The sequence below is a fragment of the Phycodurus eques genome, chromosome 6 (assembly GCF_024500275.1).
Source record: "Phycodurus eques isolate BA_2022a chromosome 6, UOR_Pequ_1.1, whole genome shotgun sequence".
Taxonomy (NCBI): Eukaryota; Metazoa; Chordata; class Actinopteri; order Syngnathiformes; family Syngnathidae; genus Phycodurus; species Phycodurus eques.
Window position 1 is genome coordinate 19,584,697 of NC_084530.1, and position 20,024 is coordinate 19,604,720.

General features: G+C 39.9%; 1 protein-coding gene across 3 annotated transcripts in view; it reads left to right on the forward strand.

Annotated features, from left to right (window-relative positions):
* Window positions 1-20,024, forward strand: part of cacna1ab (calcium channel, voltage-dependent, P/Q type, alpha 1A subunit, b) — a 102,345-nt gene that overhangs the window by 45,226 nt on the left and 37,095 nt on the right. For all 3 annotated transcript variants that reach the window (XM_061680615.1, XM_061680614.1, XM_061680616.1), the window contains exons 27-37: window positions 54-191; window positions 564-765; window positions 833-997; window positions 4,370-4,480; window positions 4,695-4,778; window positions 9,250-9,366; window positions 9,436-9,501; window positions 10,511-10,608; window positions 10,689-10,839; window positions 12,070-12,197; window positions 13,895-13,991. In XM_061680615.1, coding sequence (XP_061536599.1) covers window positions 54-191; window positions 564-765; window positions 833-997; window positions 4,370-4,480; window positions 4,695-4,778; window positions 9,250-9,366; window positions 9,436-9,501; window positions 10,511-10,608; window positions 10,689-10,839; window positions 12,070-12,197; window positions 13,895-13,991 — 1,357 coding nt within the window. The remainder of the gene's footprint in view (window positions 1-53; window positions 192-563; window positions 766-832; window positions 998-4,369; window positions 4,481-4,694; window positions 4,779-9,249; window positions 9,367-9,435; window positions 9,502-10,510; window positions 10,609-10,688; window positions 10,840-12,069; window positions 12,198-13,894; window positions 13,992-20,024) is intronic.

Below are 20,024 nucleotides of genomic sequence, written 5' to 3' on the forward strand. Positions count from 1 at the left end.
CTTGCGGCTAAATGCCGACATCCGTGGTCATGTTGATGCTGTGTCCCGGGCAGGGGTGAGTTTCTGATGTACGAGAAGGATGAGGTTAAAGCTCAGAAGCGGGAGTGGAAGAAGTACAATTTTCACTACGACAACGTGGCTTGGGCCCTGCTTACCCTCTTCACTGTCTCCACTGGAGAAGGGTGGCCGCAGTGAGTGTGCACGGCACACACGCACAAACACACAGAAAATATTCATATTCAAAATACTGCCAAAAGTAAGACGAAATTTTGCTCGAAAAATAAGACTTATATTCCTAAAGGTAAATACATTTTTTATTAGAATTAAGTTGAATTTATTGCCCTCAAGTCCTAATTTTGCAAGGAAAAAGCCTGTTGACATAATAATAGTCCTAATTCTAGAAAAGTAGTAATTTGGCCATATTAAAGTCTTAATATTACAGAATACATGTCATTTTGTGAGAAAATAAATAAATACATTACATAAAAACCACTGTATTTACAAAACAAAAACGCAAAAATTACTTTACTGAGTCTTAATAACAATCTTCATTTTTTCTGAAGGGTCTTAAAGGCCTCTGTGGACTCCACTTATGAGAACCAGGGCCCCAGCCCGGGTTACCGGATGGAGATGTCCATCTTTTACGTGGTGTACTTTGTTGTCTTCCCCTTCTTCTTCGTCAACATCTTTGTGGCTCTCATCATCATCACCTTCCAGGAACAGGGAGATAAGATGATGGAGGACTATAGCTTAGAGAAGAATGAGGTGAGGAGGAGGAAGCCGGATGTCCCCATTGATGCATCAGAAACTTCACAAATGTTCTTTTTTCCAGAGAGCCTGCATCGATTTCGCCATCAACGCCAAGCCCCTGACGCGCCACATGCCCAAGAACAAGCTGAGCTTCCAATATCGCATGTGGCAGTTTGTGGTGTCGCCCCCCTTCGAGTACAGTATCATGGCTCTCATTGCGCTCAACACCATCGTCCTCATGATGAAGGTCAGTCCCTGCAGGTGTTTGAGTCTGTCAAGAGGGCCGCCGAGCCCTCATCATGAGAACGGATTAACCTTAATCCTATTCTTAAACACACTGACCCTTAATTTACCTAATCCTAATCTTAAAATGAGGTGAATAGAGTAGCCGAAGATTGCACCCAAGTACGTGTACTGATATTTCAGAATATGATTCAAGTCAACGTGAAAAGTGGTGCCTTGAGATACGAGTGACTGGATTTTCAGAGTTTTTCGAGATACAAGCCATCGATTTTTTTGCTGTGAATTTAACATACAGGCGCTGTATGGTGGCAGCAAAGTCAACTCACTTCATAATAAGCAACAGTTTGGCAGATAGTCAGAATCATCTTTATTTGCCAAGTATGCCCCAAAAACACACAAGGAATTTGTCTCCGGTAGTTGGAGCCGCTCTAGTACGACAACAGACAGTCAATTGACAGAGAACACTTTTGAGACATAAAGACATTGACAAAAAACAGTCACTGAGCAATAAAGGGTTGCTAGTTATATGGTAAAGTTTTGATTGTCCGTTGCAGTCGGAGTTTGTCCTTTTTTGTAGCAGCACCAAACCAGCAGCTCCTGTGGGAGGCCGTGCTTTCTCAGAAGCCACAGGATGTACATCCTCTGCTGGGCCTTTTTGAGGACGGAGTTGATGTTGATCGCCCACTTCAAGTCCTGAAAGACTGTCATTCCCAGGAACTTGAAGGTCTCGACGGTTGACACAAGGCCGCTGGACAACGTGAGGGGCAGCTGTGGCAAAGGATGCCTCTTGATGTCCACGATCATCTTTACAGTCTTGAGCGTGTTCAGCTCCAGGTTGTGTCGGCCACACCACAGCTCCAGCCGCTTCGCTTCCTGTCGATATGCAGATTCGTCACTGTCCTTGATGAGGCCGATGACAGTGGTGTCATCTGCAAACTTCAGGAGTTTGACAGCCGGGTGCGCTGAGGTGCAGTCGTTCGTGTAGAGAGAGAAGAGCAGCGGAGAGAGGACACAACCTTGGGGCGCCCCAGTGCTGATGCTGCGTGTAGATGAGGTGGCCTCCCCCAGCCTCACCTGCTGTGTCCTGCCCATCAGGAAGCTGTAAATCCACTGGCAGATGGCAGGTGACACGCTGAGCTGGAGAAGCTTGGAGGAAAGGAGTTCAGGGATGATGGTGTTGAACGCTGAGCTGAAGTCCATGAATAGGATCCTCGCGTAGGTCACTGCACTGTTGAGATGTTCGAGTATGAAGCGCAGTCCCATGTTGACTGCGTCATCCGCAGACCTGTTCGCTCTGTAGGCAAACTGCAGGGGGTCCAGCAGGTGACCTGTGACGCTCTTGAGGTGGTCCAGCACGAGATGTTCAAAGGACTTCATGACCACAGTTGTCAAGGCGACAGGCCTGTAGTCATTTAGACCCAAGATTGTAGGTTTCTTGGGGACTGGAATGATGGTGGAGTGTTTGAAACAGGATGGTACCTCGCACAGTTCCAGAGATCTATTGAAAATCTGTGTGAAGACTGGAGCGAGCTGGTCCGCGCAGACTTTGAGGCAGGATGGGGACACATGGTCTGGGCCTGCCGCTTTGTTAATCTTTTGTTGTTTGAAGATGCATCTCACGTCCTGTTCGTGGATGGTAAACACAGACGTCAGAGGTGTGATTGTGGTCGGGGTGCGGCCGGATGGGTGTGGGGTGTGAAAGTGTCCTTTTCAAATCTGCAGTAGAAGGTATTCAAGTCGTTGGCTAGTGTGCTATTGTTCTCATCTTAGGGGAATCGTCGCTTGTAATTTGTCAGCGATTGTAATGCATGCCAGACTGATTTAGAGTCGTTAGCGCTAAACTGTTTTTCCAACTTTGCTGCATAGTTCCTCTTTGCAATGTTAATTTCTTTAGTCAGCTGGTTTCTAGCGCGATTATACAGGGCTTGTCCCCGCTCTGATATGCGTCCTCCTTGGCTTGGCAAAGCTGCTTACGTTTGGCAGTGAACCACGGCTTGTTGTTGAATGTGCGAATTGACTTTGTTGGTACACATACCTCTTCACAGAAACTGATATAGGATGTGACAGTGTCCTTATATTCACCCAGGCTGCCAGCTGAATTTTCAAAGACACCCCAGTCTGTGCAGTCTTAACAGCTTTGAAGTTCCATCTTTGCTTCATCGGTCCACTTTTTCACCGTTTTCACTGTAGGCTTCGCGCATTTACGTTCTTGCCCGTATGTCGGTATTAAGTGAATTGAGGTGTGATCAGACAAGCCCAGGGCTGCATGAGGTTTGGCACGGTATGCGTTATTTAGTGTAGTATAGCAGTGGTCCAAAATGTTATTTTCCCTGGTGGGACAGTCGATGTGCTACAGTGTTTTTACAGTGAACAATTATTTGAAAAAGAGGCCTCAAGCTGTTTATCTTCACTTCTAGTTAGTTCACTGTCAAACTAAAGATTAAACAAAGACTAACATTTAAAACAACTACATTCTCTTTAACTAACACATAATGGAAAACTGCATAGATTAGCATCGATAGTCGCGGTGTTACAACCGTTTAGGCAACTGATAGAACAAACTGTGTAGCAACACATAGAGACAGACAATATAATATTCAAGGGCATGTATTCTTTATCCTCTGTGACAAAGAACAATGAGCTTCTTGAGTCGCTGAGAGTAGTGATGACTCTTTTTTGTATGTATGACTGTGGTATTATACTGCCGCCCAGGTGGCCATGGCGGGCAGACCAAAATTCAATTATGTTATTACAATGTTTTTATAAAGTACTATATCATAGAGTGCATTTTTTCCTGACTAAAAAAAGCACATTACACAAATTATTATTTATTTTTTTCCATTTCAATGCGGAAAGATGATATGAGATACAAGTGTTTTGAGTTTGGAGCGTGGTTACGGAACAAATTAAACTCGAATCTCAAGGCACCACTGTACAAAACGTCGCTGGCCAGGCCAAAGTTTTGTTGTTTTTTTTTGGGAGAGAGAAGAGCAAAAATTTGACACACAAGTATACTTCAGACACCCACCGCAAGATGGCAGCAGCGAACATCCGGCCACCATCAATTCACAATGGAAGGACAATATCAATTGGTGGCGGTAATGCACCGTTAAGCTGGTGTGCCAACTGCCAATAAAATCCGCGGAAGAAGAACAAGGAACGACAGTACATAAGGGACAGTGTTTTGCGCTCACGCTTTCCGTGTTTGCAGGGTTTTTTTTGGCAAGCAAATGATATTACTGTGTGTCTTTGTACAAAGCAATATCGTTGAGTGCAGTTGTTCACAAACACAAAACTTCATTTGAACTATGTTGGCTTCATCTTAAAATGACTTTATAATGCTAAACTATGCTCTAACCTGGAACACTGTGCGCAGTTTGATGGCGCCTCGCCGACGTACGATGTGGTCCTGAAGAACCTCAATATTGTCTTTACCACTTTCTTCTTCATGGAGTCCATCCTGAAGATCATCGCTTTCGGCCCTCTGGTGAACACGCACGCACACACACATGCTCACATCTAGGCTCCCATCATTCATTCATGAGGCAGGTTTATTTTTGTAGACCGATCTGGAGCGTGTTGTCGATGTCCCCGAAAGACCCCAAAGTGTGCACGCCAACTGTCATCCTCCTTCATTCCCTTGTTTCCATGGCAACAAGAGTCTTTGGACGACTACTAACTTCCTCTTTTGTCCAAAACAGAATTACTTCAGAGACGCCTGGAACATTTTTGACTTTGTCTCTGTGCTGGGAAGCATCACCGACATTTTGGTGACGGAAGTAGGGGTAAGTGGTCGCAAATAACGAAACGCCACATCTGCGCCATAATTGTGTTGTTTTTTGTGTATATGAATGGTTTCTGTGTATTATTATACACAGGTCAGTATTTCATATAAATAATGTCCATGTGAGTCTTTCTGGTGTTCGCTGTTAGCAGCTGTTAGCTCAGCAGCATCTTTAATTCATGTTAACAACATTAGCAACGAGGATGCAAATGGCTGCCAAACAAGCGTGTCAGCGCTTAATAATGTGGAAATGTTCCGAAAATAAATGTTATTGAACCTTTGTGAGAAAAAATTGGAATATCTCAAAATTGTGTTAATACAAGAAAACAGACATCGTTTTACAAAAACAAGGTATTTATATTATTTCAAAAAAGGTAGAAACAAGAAATAAACTTAGTTATGAGAGAATAAAGTCTTAGTACAAGAAGTCACAACTTTATGATTTTCTGATTTAAAACAAAAAAAATCCTATTTAGAAATAATTTGAAATTATAATTATTAATCCGAAACTGTAATTTATGAGAAAAAACATAAGATTCCGTCTTCATAATATGAAAAAAAAAACTTCATTTAGCAAGAAACCCCATAATAATAAGAATGTATATTTGTTAGAATATTAAGATAGACATAAAAGTCCTCATTTTATTGAGAAAGGAAGTGTAATCTTACAAAAAATAGTCATTGATAGAATAAGGTCGTAGTTTTGCAAGAAAAAGTGGTAATGTTATTTTTCTAACAAAAAATATTTATATTACAAAAAATCTGAATGGAACAAAAAGATCAGAATTTTAAGATTTTATTTTTGTAATATTAATTAGTCATTTTTTATCAAAAAATTTAATTCATGAGAAAAACGCGTGTTTTGAGAATTAATACGTTGTTTAGCAAACCAAACAAATTGCATTAAGAATTTATTTTCTTAAAAGTGTGAGGAAAAAAGTCTGAATTTTACAGAGAAACATAATATAACAAGAATATAGTGATAACCGTACAAGAATAAAGATATAATTGTGTCTAAAAAAAGTTGTTATAATCAGACTTTAACTTGGTACGTTATGAGGAAAGAAATATACTTATTAATATTAATAGAAAAAAGACAATATTGCAAGAATAGTCATCATTTGTCAAGAATAAAATGTAGTGAAAATAAAGGTTTAAGCGAGTCTATTACAAATGTTGTCTTCTATATGTAATCATAACAGTCATACTTTATTTTCGTGATTCATGAGCAAAAGTTATAATTTTACCATAAATATAATGATGGAGTTTTGCAAAAATCATTCTTATTTTCATAATATTGTGAAATTGAGATTTTTGTTTACCCAGAAAGCTATTTATGAGAATATCCATCCATCCATCCATTTTCATTACCGCTTAGCCTCACTAGGGTCGCGGGCTGCAGCGAAGTCGTAATATTCACAGAAAAACGATGCCATTTTACAACTCCACCAAAAGAAGTAGTTTGACTCATTTATTGCAGTGATACTAACAAGATCGGCACAGACAATGCGAAGTACTGCCGAACGAGTGATTAACGAGCCCTCGGCCATGTTGGAACTGACGTCTGATTCGTCTGCTAAATGAACAAACCAGCCTGTGAACTTCCCATCCGTGACACCAAAGAGGGGCTTGAATCGCTGCTAACTTGTTGACTTGTTGTCATGGTGACGTTTGTGAGCCTCATAATGACGCACTCTTCTTCTCTTTCTTCATGTCTTTCCACACTTTCTTTAACTTCTCTGATAAAACAATAATCCATCCAATCCCCCTCCCCCACAAAAATGCACTATGAAATCCTTCATTGTCTTGTCCTTCATCCGTGTTGCTGGTGGTGATGATGATTATGATGACGATGATGATGTAATGTTTGTAATGTGCTCATGCCCCAACCACGACACACAATATATATCTATCTATCTATCAATATGTATAAATATATATTCCCCCCACCCCACCCCCCCAACTTCCTTCCCATTCATCCTTCGACATCATCGCACATGTAGAATCTGGTTGGTTTGTAATTTATCTCTCAAATCTTCCTCTGCATCCTCATTGGTCGTGCTTCCAAAACCCCGCCCACTCCCTACCCCTGAGCCACTCTTCCAACCAAACCTCTCCCCTCCCGTACCTGGACAACCTTTGAACCCTGTGCATGCCCTCCCTGGATGAAACTGCAAAATATTAAATATGATTATAATAATTAATATAGTTATTACATTTTAATCTTTGTTATAGCAGTGTTTTTGGTATTGGAAAGTTAAATTAAAGAAAAAAGGCGTAATACGAGAAAATATAAGAACAGCTGGGCCACCTGCTTTTCTATGATGGACCTTCCAATTAAATTACTTTTATTGGATTTATTTCATACAGAATAAAAAACAGGCTCCTTCAAAGTAGCGTTTTAGACGAGCATGTCTCACTGGTGACGACATATCTGCTATGGAAGTTAATTTCACATTTCGAGTGGTGTATTTTCCAAATGGATTTCTGAGACATTCACAAATCTCAGGAAAACTCCATGTTCCATGATTTATAGCCAGCCTCAGACTTCAATGAGTGACTCCCCTTTGCTGTGTGCATACACATTTGCCACAAACGGGAGAATATGGCCCTATGAGAATAATAAATTCCCTAACTACAAAAAATATCAAAATACAAGAAAAAAACTCGAATACTTCTCAAGAACAAACATATCAAACAAGTTGCAAATTACAAGAATTTTTAATATGAAACGTCTCCGTACAAAAGTACAAATCTGAAAAACAAGACAGTCATAGTAAAAATTTAAAATATGACTCCAATAAAGCCTTAATATTACGAGAATAATTTCAGAATATTACGCAAAACAGTTGTAATGCTAAATCTCAAAATTTATTTTCATCTCATTTAGAATTGACCAATTTAGTTGAGGTTTTATTTGGTCACGTTATGATGGGGCTTATGATAATATTATAATTACACATTATTATCATGACGAAGATGAGGGCCTTTTCTTTTGTAAGTGAAAAGTGGTTTTGCAGTTAGCATCTTTTTTGGAAAGCTTGAATCCAAAATCATGCATGTGGCTGTGAAGGCTTGCTGCTATGCTGAAACGCCGCTTAGTACTCCTTCCTCTTCCTCTTCCTGGCCTTGCCTGTCAACCACACACACAGCAGGGAGATAATAAGAATGATACAATCATTATTGTTTTTATCTCTTCTAATAACCAGCTTCACCGTGTGAATGCTGACAGTGCCAAAGAAAGAAGGCAAACGTGCCCCCTGGTGTCTGTAAGTGGCGTTGACATCAGAACAATCTGATTGGACGATAGCAAATGGAAATCTAATCTGTCCCGTCGTCAAACAGCATTATTGCCTTGAAGGCCGGGATGTCATCATCATTCATAAATGTCATAACTATTATGATATAATATGGCCCAATCCAGCATTTACAGACTCCAAAAATATTTGATTTGATTATGCTTTTTTCCCCTTAAAATTGGTTGATTAAGAATTATTATTTTTGTATTCATTTATCTCATGAAACGAATTGGTATATTGAATTGTTGAGATTAATAATAATGAATACATAGGAGTAAAACGAACATTTTACAATATTTATTTTTTTGTTAACCTATTGGTTGATTCATTACAAACGAATTCATGTCAATAACATAATTAAAATGCGAATGAATTATTTTGTTTTCAAAGTGAAAATTTTATATTCACATTTAATTTAAATAATTTAAAAGCATTTTTATTCATAATCATTATTACTGAATAATATTATCAAAAATTATTTAACAAATAATTAAATGCCATTTTAATGTTTCATCTTTAAAAAATTAAATGAGAATGAATCATTTTATTATGAGAGTAAGCTTTTTATAAATATTTTAACATTTTATCTTAAATTACATATAGGTAGGCGTCAGGTGGTCGACTGGTTAGCACCTCAGCTTCACAGTTCGGAGGACCCGGGTTCAAATCCGGCCTCGCTTGTTATGTGTATGTACACACTCAAATTTGTGTTTTTTTTTTGTATTCAAATGTTTAATTTTACATATTATTTACACGCACACACACACATTTGTTTTGTTTTTTTACCTCTTTTACTAAATCTCCATGTGTGGTTTCCAGGCTGGGCCGGCTTCCTTCCTTCGTATAGGAATGTATACCTTCTTGCCTCCACCTTGTGTGGCCTGCTTGCACCTCTAAGATCAGTGCATTTGTCCCCCCACACAAAAAAAAAATTCAAAGTAAATCCTGCTATACCAGATTGGATGATGACTTTTAGTTAGTTTTACTTCTATTGTTCCTCCTTCTCTCCTCTCTTTTGTCCTCTTGGTGTTCCCTCCGGTTCCTTTTCTCCCTCCCCTGCGTCCTTTCTGGCTGTCTCTGCTCTGTTTTTTTTTTCCTCCCCCTGGCTTTCACTTATAAGTTTGTTTAACATTGCATGTTTTTGTGCGCTTACCAGCGTTGTTCTTCTTGTAGGACAATTTCATCAACTTGAGTTTTCTGCGCCTGTTCCGCGCCGCTCGCCTCATCAAGCTCCTGCGTCAAGGCGAAACCATTCGCATCCTTCTGTGGACCTTCGTGCAGTCCTTCAAGGTAAGCACGCAGCCAACTGTGAGGCCTTTCCCAATCCTGACTGACACATCTTGATGTGTGTTCTCTCAGGCTTTGCCGTACGTGTGCCTGCTCATCGCCATGCTCTTCTTCATCTACGCCATCATTGGCATGCAGGTGAGGGGATTCACACCATATTCGCTCAATTATTTGGACTTGATTTGATTTTGGATTATCTTTATATTGTCATTTATGAACAATGTACGTTTAAAGAGATATATGATAAGCAACTGTTATTAATTCATCATGGTTAATTATAGTATTGTTATATTATTATATTTAGTCATTATCTTATTTTATTTTTCATTTTTATTACTAATTATATTGCTAATTTCAAATGTAAAGTTTCATATAGTACTACATTCAATAATTTTATTAGTAGTAATAATATTATATATATATATATAACAGCAACCCCGCCCCCCAAAACCCCACCCCCCCACCCACGACCCGAACCCGAATGTTGTTCTGTTATTGGACTTCTGTGCTCATCATGGATTGTCCATAACGAGCACCATGTTCACACATAAGGGTGTCTACAGCCAATCGCAGGGCACATATAAACAAACAACCATTCGTACTCACATTCACACCTACGGGCAATTTAGAGTCTTCAATTAACCGACCATGCATGTTTTTGGGATGTGGGAGGAAACCGGAGTGCCCGGAGAAAACCCACGCAGACACGGGGAGTACATGCAAACTCCACACAGGCGGGGCCAGGATTTGAACCCCGGTCCTCAGAACTGTGAGGCAGATGTGCTAACTGCCGTTTTGTCATATTATTAATACATTTATTTAATATTCTTATTCTTTAATCAGTTTTATTTAATATTAGTATTATCATGTCTTGTATTCATTTAATATATACACTAATATATTCTATATATTTGTTATTGCATTATTCATAATAATACTTCATAATTACTAATGATTGTTGTATTTATACCCATTCATTGTTTTATATTATTTCTTATTTTTTATTTTCTATTATATTATTAGTTTAAGATCTAAAATATTTACTACTTCATTAGCCTGAATTCAAATGTATAATCCCGAAAGAGTTTTTACTGTGTAGGTGAGTCTAATGCTATGTTCCTGAAAACTTTTGTGCGCTTGCATATAGTTGTTTGGCAACCTGTCACTGGAGCAGGAGGGCGACAGTGCCATCGACCATCACAACAACTTCAGAACCTTCGTCATGGCCCTCATGTTGCTCTTCAGGTGACCTTTGCTGCACTAACTGGCCATGCGGCAGATTGCTCCATGGCATTATTATTTCATGAGTATGTATGGACATGCAGGAGCGCCACGGGCGAGGCCTGGCATGACATCATGCTGTCATGTCTGGGAGGCAAAGAGTGTGATCCGGCCTCTGGCAACACCGAGCCCGAATGCGGCAGCACCTTCGCTTACACCTACTTTGTCTCCTTCATCTTCCTGTGTTCCTTCCTGGTGAGCACAACGCACAAAGTCCAGCTTGTGATGCTTCCTGACGTCATAGCTTTACCTGGTGGTACATTCAGAAAGTTAAACTCAAACACCAAAACACAAACAAATCCCATTTTGACTAATTCCTGCCTTCATAAATTGGACCTGGTTGGTATCGTTGGAAGGATCATTCCTAAAAATCTGGGTGTAGAAGTTAAATTCATAATGAATAGATTAGTCCCTCATTTATCGCAGGGGTTAAATTCCAGAAGCTCCCATGATAGACAAAAATCAAGTAGCGACCATATATTTATTTTATTATTCATATAGGTATTTTTAAAGCTTTATACACAATACCAATACAATATCCATGTGAGGTGCAGGTTTTAGTTTTGTCCACTTGGAGTCACCATCCTCACGTTTTTATATTACCCGACAAACTCAAGGCCCGGGGCCAAATCTGGCTCCCACATTATTTTATGTGGCGACAGTAGGAAAATGCGGGTTCCAGGGTGACAACAGTTGAGAACCACTGCTTTGGACCACCAAAATCCCATTACTGAAACACCAAAAATCCCAATTCGGATACTTTTTGCCATCATAGAAGGACACACAGATCGTGTCGTTTGAAAGCTTTACCGTGAACATGTGGACCATTAAGTTAAATGTATCCTTTTATGACATATTAACCCTCAATATTTCCAACCTTAAAAATTGGTAGACCACCAAAATCCCAGGTCTGAAATGACAAAAATCCCACTTTGGATACTTCCCGATGTCGTGGAAGGACATGCGTGGTACTGTTGGAAAGTGGAAACGAAAGAGGTAAATTTCAAATTAATCCTTATTAGTTATATTATTTCAACTACTACTTTCAAGACACAAGGTCTGAAACAAAAAATCCTAGATAGGTTACTTATTGATGTTGTAGAAGGACACAGGCAGCACGGTTGAGAAGATCACCCCTAAAAATGATAGGGTAGATATTACACTCATTCCTGTATTTCCTTCCGTTAAAAAGATATTTCAAACATTAATGTTCCGAAGAACACCAAAATCCCAGTTCGGATACTTACCGACATCAAAGAAGGACACAAACGGTGTTGTTTGGGAACAGTATTAATGGTATGTTAAGAGTCAAAATCCCAGTCACCCTTCCAAACCTCCAAACCTTTCAACGTACCAGACCACTTGGTGGAAATGTGACTTCCCCCAGCAGGTTGACATCATTCAAAGTGTTTTTGCTGTGCACAGATGCTCAATCTGTTCGTGGCCGTCATCATGGACAACTTCGAGTACCTGACAAGAGATTCATCCATCCTGGGGCCGCACCACCTGGACGAGTACGTAAGGATTTGGGCAGAGTACGACCCCGCCGCCTGGTGAGTAGGCAGTTGACACCCACCAATCGCGCAAAACAAATCAAGATGCTAAGCTAACATAGGATATACTGGAGATCACAGAGAAAAAGGCTTTAACACTGTTAGCGCTCTGTTGACAAAAAATAGCTTGCTAGTCAAGTTAGCTTAGCTTGCTAGCACCCAAATAGCATCTAGCCCGCAGGATGTTAACATTATAATAATAATAATAATATTATTATTATATTATATTATTAAATATATAATTATATAATAATAAATAATTATTAATATTATTAAATAATAATAACATTATTTTTTTATTATTATTATTATTTATTGATATAAAATTTGCAGATAATGACTTGTGCCTGTTGATTTTTTTTTGTATCTATCCTAGCTTTATCCTGAGCCCGACTATCTTTTTTCTTTTTCCCCACAATCTTTTTGGATATGTTGCAGATATTACAAGTACATATTATTGCCTGTTGTTTCTTGAGGGATTCACATGACTTTACAGACAGTCGCATAGCCTTATCCAGAACCTGAAGGTATCTTGATTATTTTCAGCCTCTTTCAAGTTCCAGATAAAACAAGTACGTTTGCTTGTTCCTGTTGATTTTTGAGGGTTTTAAATTACTATGCGGATGGGCCTCATAGCCTTATCCGGTGCCAGAATTTGTCTGGGTTAGTTTTTAATTATTTTTTTCAACCTGTATATGTTGCCAATAATATATATATTTGTTATTTTTTAAATGGGGCCCAACCGATTAATCGGCGGCCGATTTAATCAGCAAATATCAGCCCTTTTAAAACCGCCCCATCTTTTGCCTTGTTTTTTTTTTTTTAACACATTAACACAGTACAACATAAGACAAAAATAATGACATTCATACAAACATAAAAAAAAATCAGCAAACTTTGTCAGATTCTTGCCATTTTTTCTCTCTGTTGTAAAGTTCTACTTGTGTTAAGGGACCAAAAAGAAGACTGATTACTTGGATATTGAAATTTTATTCTGCCAAATATCAGAATCGACATTGACCTTAAAAAGAAAAAAAAGAAAAAGAAAATAAAATAATCATCAGTCGGGCCCTCATCTTAAATAATTATGCGGATGGGCTGCATAGCCCTATGCAAAACCTGCATCTATCTGGGTTGTTTTCAAGTAGGTTTTTTCATATTCCTCTATGAATACAGTATGTTGCAGATAATGCAAGTACAATACTTGTGCCTGTTAATTCTTGAGGAATTTACATAACGATGCAGATAGCCTTATTCTGAGCCTGCATCTGTCTGGCTTAGTTATGGGTTTTGGTACCATAAGTATTGTAGATCCAAAGCTAGATAGAGCATATGGATCAATTGTGCCCTCTGCTTGCTGAGAATGAAATCCACAGGTAAGTCGTTCAATGAGCAGTTAGCCTTGAGTATTAGCCAAGTTCTCTCCACATTGCTTCATGAATGTAGATAATTTTTTCCTTCCTCCCGACATTACAGGATCTCTTCTTGTTCTGCCTGAATTTGAAATGAATGTCCACCCCCCACCCGACCCCTACCCCGCCCTTCTCCTCTTCGACTTGTGTGTGTGTGTGAGGAAGGCATCTTATACCTCTTTCGGGGTGTCAATGAATGCTCTTTCTTCTTCTTCTTGACTCTCTTGTCTTGGCGTGAGCTGTGTGACATGCACCTAACCTCCCTCCCTTGTATCTTTCTTGCAGCGGGCGCATACATTATAAGGATATGTACAGTTTATTGCGAGTTATCTCCCCTCCCCTGGGCCTTGGCAAGAAATGCCCGCATAGGGTGGCCTGCAAGGTTTGGACTGCACCCCCCAACCCCACCCCACTCGCCCCCCGCCCCATAAAAGCAACTTATTAAGAAACGCAACCTGCTCGCCTTTTTTTGTTTTAAATAGACTGTAATGAATGATGGATTATTTTCTTTTTCACTCACTTGTTGCTTTCACGTCATCTCACCATCAACTTGTGATTTTTCGAGGGTGGGTGGCTGTGTGTGTGGGGGGTTGGGGGGGTCACTTGTTGACACACACACAAGCATGCGGTGGTGCACTGCACTCGCTGTTGTCGGGTAGGGGGGTGATGTTTAGATACATGTAAAAAGCAACAAAAAAAATAGTTTTTTTCTTTTTCTTTTTGCTTGCTGTCTGATTTTTGCCTGGGCAGGACCCGTTGCAGGGGGGCCACGTGCATCTTTCATCCATTTTGGTTCGTTAGCACAGAGATGCACGCAAAGAGGGCTGGGTGCTAGCCGTGTTAGCGATTAGCAGCGTTTTGATGCCTGAACCTGCACTTGAGTCTGTCACTTACTCCATATTGGCAGTGCTCAGTTAACACTGTTTAATAAAAGACAAAACGACGATTCACGTCTGGTACTCGTTTTGGTACTCGTTTTATGTTTGTTTTCAACTAAACTGTCTATGCACTACTATACATACCGCTGCACGAACTACTGTACACACTGCACTGACTTACTTACACTGTTATTCACTACTATGTGCACAATACACAGTGCTATACTGTACATACTACTAGATGTATGACTAGACATTCTATAAATACTACTAGGGCTTGACATTAACATCTGCCAACTCGGCAAATGCCGGTGAATTTCAACAATGGTGGGTAACGGGGCCACACCGCTAGCCTTTTTAGCGAGTTATTAGGAATCCCACGCATGTTCCTGGCAGGACATGCTCTGCTCCAATATTACTGGCGCCAGGACACGTGCCGCTGCAATATGATTGGCTGCTGTATCCCAGTAGAACACACCCTACTGCCGCCAGACAGGAAAAGAAGTATGTGACTTAACTGTGCCTGCGTTAGTATGACTCCAACTAACCTTAACCCACCGTCTTTGTTTTTATTTCGTACAAATGCAATACATAATTGGGATGCTCATTTTGTTACATCTGCATAGCCTGCCCTTCCCGCAATACAGCAGCCAATCATTTTGCAGTGGGGCATGTCTTGCCAGTAACACACGTGGGGTTCCTCATAACACCACTTTGGCGGGTTGTATTTGACCTGCCATATGTGCTATAAATACTTTTGTATGTATTACTACTATTCATACTACTATACACATTACTACTATTTGTACTACTCTACATGCTATTATCTGTACCATACATAGTTTTATGAACTGCTATACTGTACATAATACTATGTACACTACTATAAGTACATTAATATAAACTGCGCTGCATAATACTATATGTAATATGCGTATCACTAGAACTACTACTATACGGACTTCTGTATTAAATAGTCCGTCTACGGATTGGTCCCAGGGAAGACAAACCCCAATGCTAGTGTTAGCATTAGCACGCTAACAAGGAGCAAGTAGCAGACCTAAACATTGAAAACAAAAAATGAAATGGCCACCACACCCGCTCTTTTTGTGTCACTGTAAACTGAGAATGTGTGTGTGTGTGTGGGTGCGCGTGATTCACTTCTATCCAAACATGGAAAAAGAGCCCAAAAGACACGACTCTCGATCCCCGCTTTCTTCTCTTCCTTCTCCTCTTCTCATCCTCTTCCTCCTGTCCTCCTATCGTCATAGCAACCAACCACACGCTCACCACCACAGTGACAAACAACAACAATAACCTTTGTGTGTCTTTGTTTCCCTCTTTCCTTCCCTTGTGTCCTTTTGTTTTGCGTTCTTCCTCACCTATTTGTCAACCCCTTCATCCTTTTGATTTCCCTCCTTTGGCATTGTTTGTTCTTGTCTGTCGGGGTGACTGTATGGTGTGTGTGTGTGTGTGTACGTGTGTGTGTGTGTGTGTGTGTGTGTGTGTATGTGTATGTGTGTGTGTAGCGGCCGCATCACTTACACAGACATGTATCAGATGCTAAGACACATGTGTCCACCGCTAGGCCTCGGGAAGAGGTGTCCCGCCCGGGTCGCCTATAAGGTAGACTCGCCCCCTCCCCTTTTTCCTTCCCTTATGTCCTTCCACTTCCTGTCCTCCCTCTGTGGTTAGTGGTTGTGGTGGTGGTGGTGGTGCGCGCTGTCCTCTGTTGGCGTGGGATCGGAGGGCGCCGGCCGCAGCTTCTGTGGTTGCAGTGACGTGTGACGGTGGACTCCTTGGATATATTTTTTTGACTTTATTTTACTTTTGTACGGAGCCCCAGACATAGAATGGGAGGGGGGATTTTAATTGTGGCCTAAATATAGATACCGTGCGCACAAAATGCTAATTTGTGTCCACAAATTAGGTATAACGTACACACTAAAGGCGAATTTGCTGCCACAAAATACTAATTTGTGCTCACGGATTAGGTATAATATGCAGACAAAATACAAATTAATATTATTATTATTTCTGGACAGTTAGGTAAGAAAATTGAGTCCACATTCTCTATAAATGCTAAGGTAAAAGTAGAGGACATCACCTATTGCAATTTCTAGCCAAGGTGTGCTCCTTTCGCTTACCCAGATGTCCAAGTTGCCCCAGACATTTAAATGGTGGCCACGAATCAGGTATAACGTGTGCATGAAATACTCATTTGTGGCCACTAAGGAGGCAGAATATGCATGCAAAATACAAATTAAAAACTGGAAGGTAGAGCCGGAGCAGGGGTTCTCAAATTGGGATCACTGGAACTCCAGGGGTCTGTGAGACATTGGCAAAAATATGTACATCAAATTATGTTGTATTATTAAAAACAAGTGCATACATTACCTACATATACCTGCACGCCAGTTAAACAAACATAATACAGTAATCCCTCGCTTTTACCTTTTCCACAAACTGCAAAAAAAAACAAAAACGTAATTGACATCCCTCAAAAAATTCTTATCGCGCATATTAGTAGTTTAACCCGTAAACATAGCACAAACTAAGATCCCGATCAATATCAATTAAAAAAAAATAATAAAATCCTAATGTGCTTACTAAAATTGTTTTGCTTTATGTCCTTGTAGATTCTCAGTCATCCAGGTCAGGTTTTTCTTGTTCGTTAATGTGTTTTATAATGGGTTTCGCAGAATGTTAAAAAATGACTCGGGTAATTATTATGTTGTTACGATAACAAAGTGAATATGGAATAATAATGAATTTTGGACTGTTTGGTAAGCAAATGGAGTACACCTTCTCTAGAAACTACAAGTTAAAGGACATAGCGATTTTGCAAAGTGCAGTTCCTAGGCAAGGTGTTCTAAGTTGATATGTATATAATTACACAATTTTTGTATTGTATACGTTACACCTACTTCGTGGCCACAAATCAGCATTTTGATTGCACATTATATCTATTTGGTACAAAATATTAATTTCTGGCCACGGAATGACCTGCACACAAAATACTCATTTGTAGGTTTGATATCATTCCTATGAACAATTTGGTCATCTGGGTGAGCAAATATTTTACCATTTAAATGTCTGGGGCAACTTGGACATCTGGGTAAGCAAAAGGAGCACACCTTGGCTAGAAATTGCAATAGGTGATGTCCCCTACTTTCACCTTAGCATTTCTAGAGAATGTGCGCTCCATTTGCCTACCCAACTGTCCAGGAATGCTATTGATATTCATTTGTATTTTCTCTGCACATTATCACTATTTCGTGGCCACAAATGAGTATTTCATGCGCACGTTATACCTAATTTGTGGCCACAATTACAATTTTTCTTGCCCCATGTCATTTCTGGGGCTCCGTACTTTTTTTTTTTTTTTTTTTTTTTGTCACCTGCCAACCCTGCCGTCAGGCCGCAGGAGCGAGGGAACAGAGAAGGGGAGCTTTGCCTGTCCATCTGCAACCTGCACGGACGCACGCACACACACAAGTACACACATACACACACAACGTGTAATTGATTGACAAGCAATGATTTTAAGTTTCCACGACAACAACACCGATGCTGACGATGCGGGTACAGGAGGAGCGGCAAAGTGCGCCTGGCTTCGGCCCTCTGGCTCTCTGGTTCCTGTGGATGGCGCTAAAACATGCGCGCGTGCAAACACACACACACACACACACACACAGCTTATACAAGGAAATAAGATGTTCTGGTTTTGGTTGGTTTCTTGTTTTTAACAAGCTTGAGGAAAGTTGAGCATTTGTGCTTCGGACCACCGTCGTTTAATAAGAATCTTTTCTACACTTGCTGTCTCTGTCTTTTTCTTCACACGCTTTCTTTTTCTATGTGGCATCCAGATTCTACTATACAGATTACAATGCAGCGTACTATAAGTATTAGTATGTGTACTATGGCCGCTATACATACTGTACGTAATACTAGTCATACTATATACTATCATACAACTATATCCATTGCTGTATGGACTACTATTAACCTGTCACCATTTTAAGTGCCTCTGATTAACCGCAAATAAAGTTCAGATGTTCTTGTAGGCTTTTTGTGACATTTTTGTTCCGAAATTCATTAATTAGGGGTTGAACAACTAAATATTTTTTCTAGTCGGCTCTGACGCAATTACAGTCGAGTTCGAGTTGATTAATGGATGACGTCATTGATATTTTTTCAGCACAATACAGCGGCCCCCAACTTTTTTTTTCTCACATACATACTACTATATATTGTACTGCTGTACATACTAAACTACTATAATACATACGTAGCCTAATACTAAGAATGCAATACCTTATACAGACTATACTATATGTACTGCTAAGCTGACCACTTATATACACACACACACACACAGTGGGGGGAAAAAAGTATTTAGTCAGCCACCAATTGTGCAAGTTCTCCCATTTAAAAAGATGAGAGAGGCCTGTAATTTTCATCATAGGTATACCTCACCTACGAGAGACAATCTGAGGGAAAAAAATCCAGAAAATCACATTGCCTGATTTTTAAAGAATTTATGAGCAAATTATGGTGGAAAATAAGTATTTGGTCACCTACAAACAAGCAAGATTTCTGACTGTCACAGACCTGTAACTTCTTCTTTAAGAGACCTCTCTGTACTCCACTCGTTACCTGTATTAATAGCACCTGTTTGAACTCGTTATCAGTATAAAAGACTCGTGTCCACAACCTCAAACAGTCACACTCCAAACTCCACTATGGCCAAGACCAGAGAGCTGTCAAAGGACACCAGAAACAAAATTGTAGCCCTGCACCAGGCTGGGAAGACTGAATCTGCAATAGGTAAGCAGCTTAGTGTGAAGAAATCAACTGTGGGAGCAATTATTAGTATTGTGAGATTTTGGGTGAAAACCTCCTTCCATCAGCAAGGGCATTGAAGATTGAACGTGGCTGGGTCTTTCGGCATGACAATGATCTCAAACACAGCGCCCGGAGTGGCTTCGTAAGAAGCATTTCAAGGTCCTAGAGTGGCCTAGCCAGTCTCCAGATCTCTTTTTGGAGGGAGTTGAAAGTCTGTCTTGCCCAGCGACACCCCCAAAACATCATTGCTCGAGAGAAAATGTGCATGGAGGAATGGGCCAAAATAGTGCAACAGTGTGTGAAGACTTACAGAAAACGTTTCTCTGTCATTGCCAACAAAGGGTATATAACAAAGTATTGAGATGAACTTTTGTTATTGACCAAATACTTATTTTCCACCATAAATTTGATAATAAATTCTTTAAAAATCAGACAATGTGATTTTCTGGATTTTTTTCTTTTTCTTTTTTTCTCTCACAGGTGAGGTATACCTATGAAGAAAATGACAGGCCTCTCTCATCATTTTAAGTGGGAGAACTTGCACAATTGGTGGCTGACTAAATACCTTTTGTCCCACTGTGCGTGTGTGTGTGTGTGTGTGTGTGTGTGTGTGTGTGTGTGTGTGTGTGTAGATAGATAGATAGCTACAACTACATACATAGTATTATACACTACTTGATCTACTATTT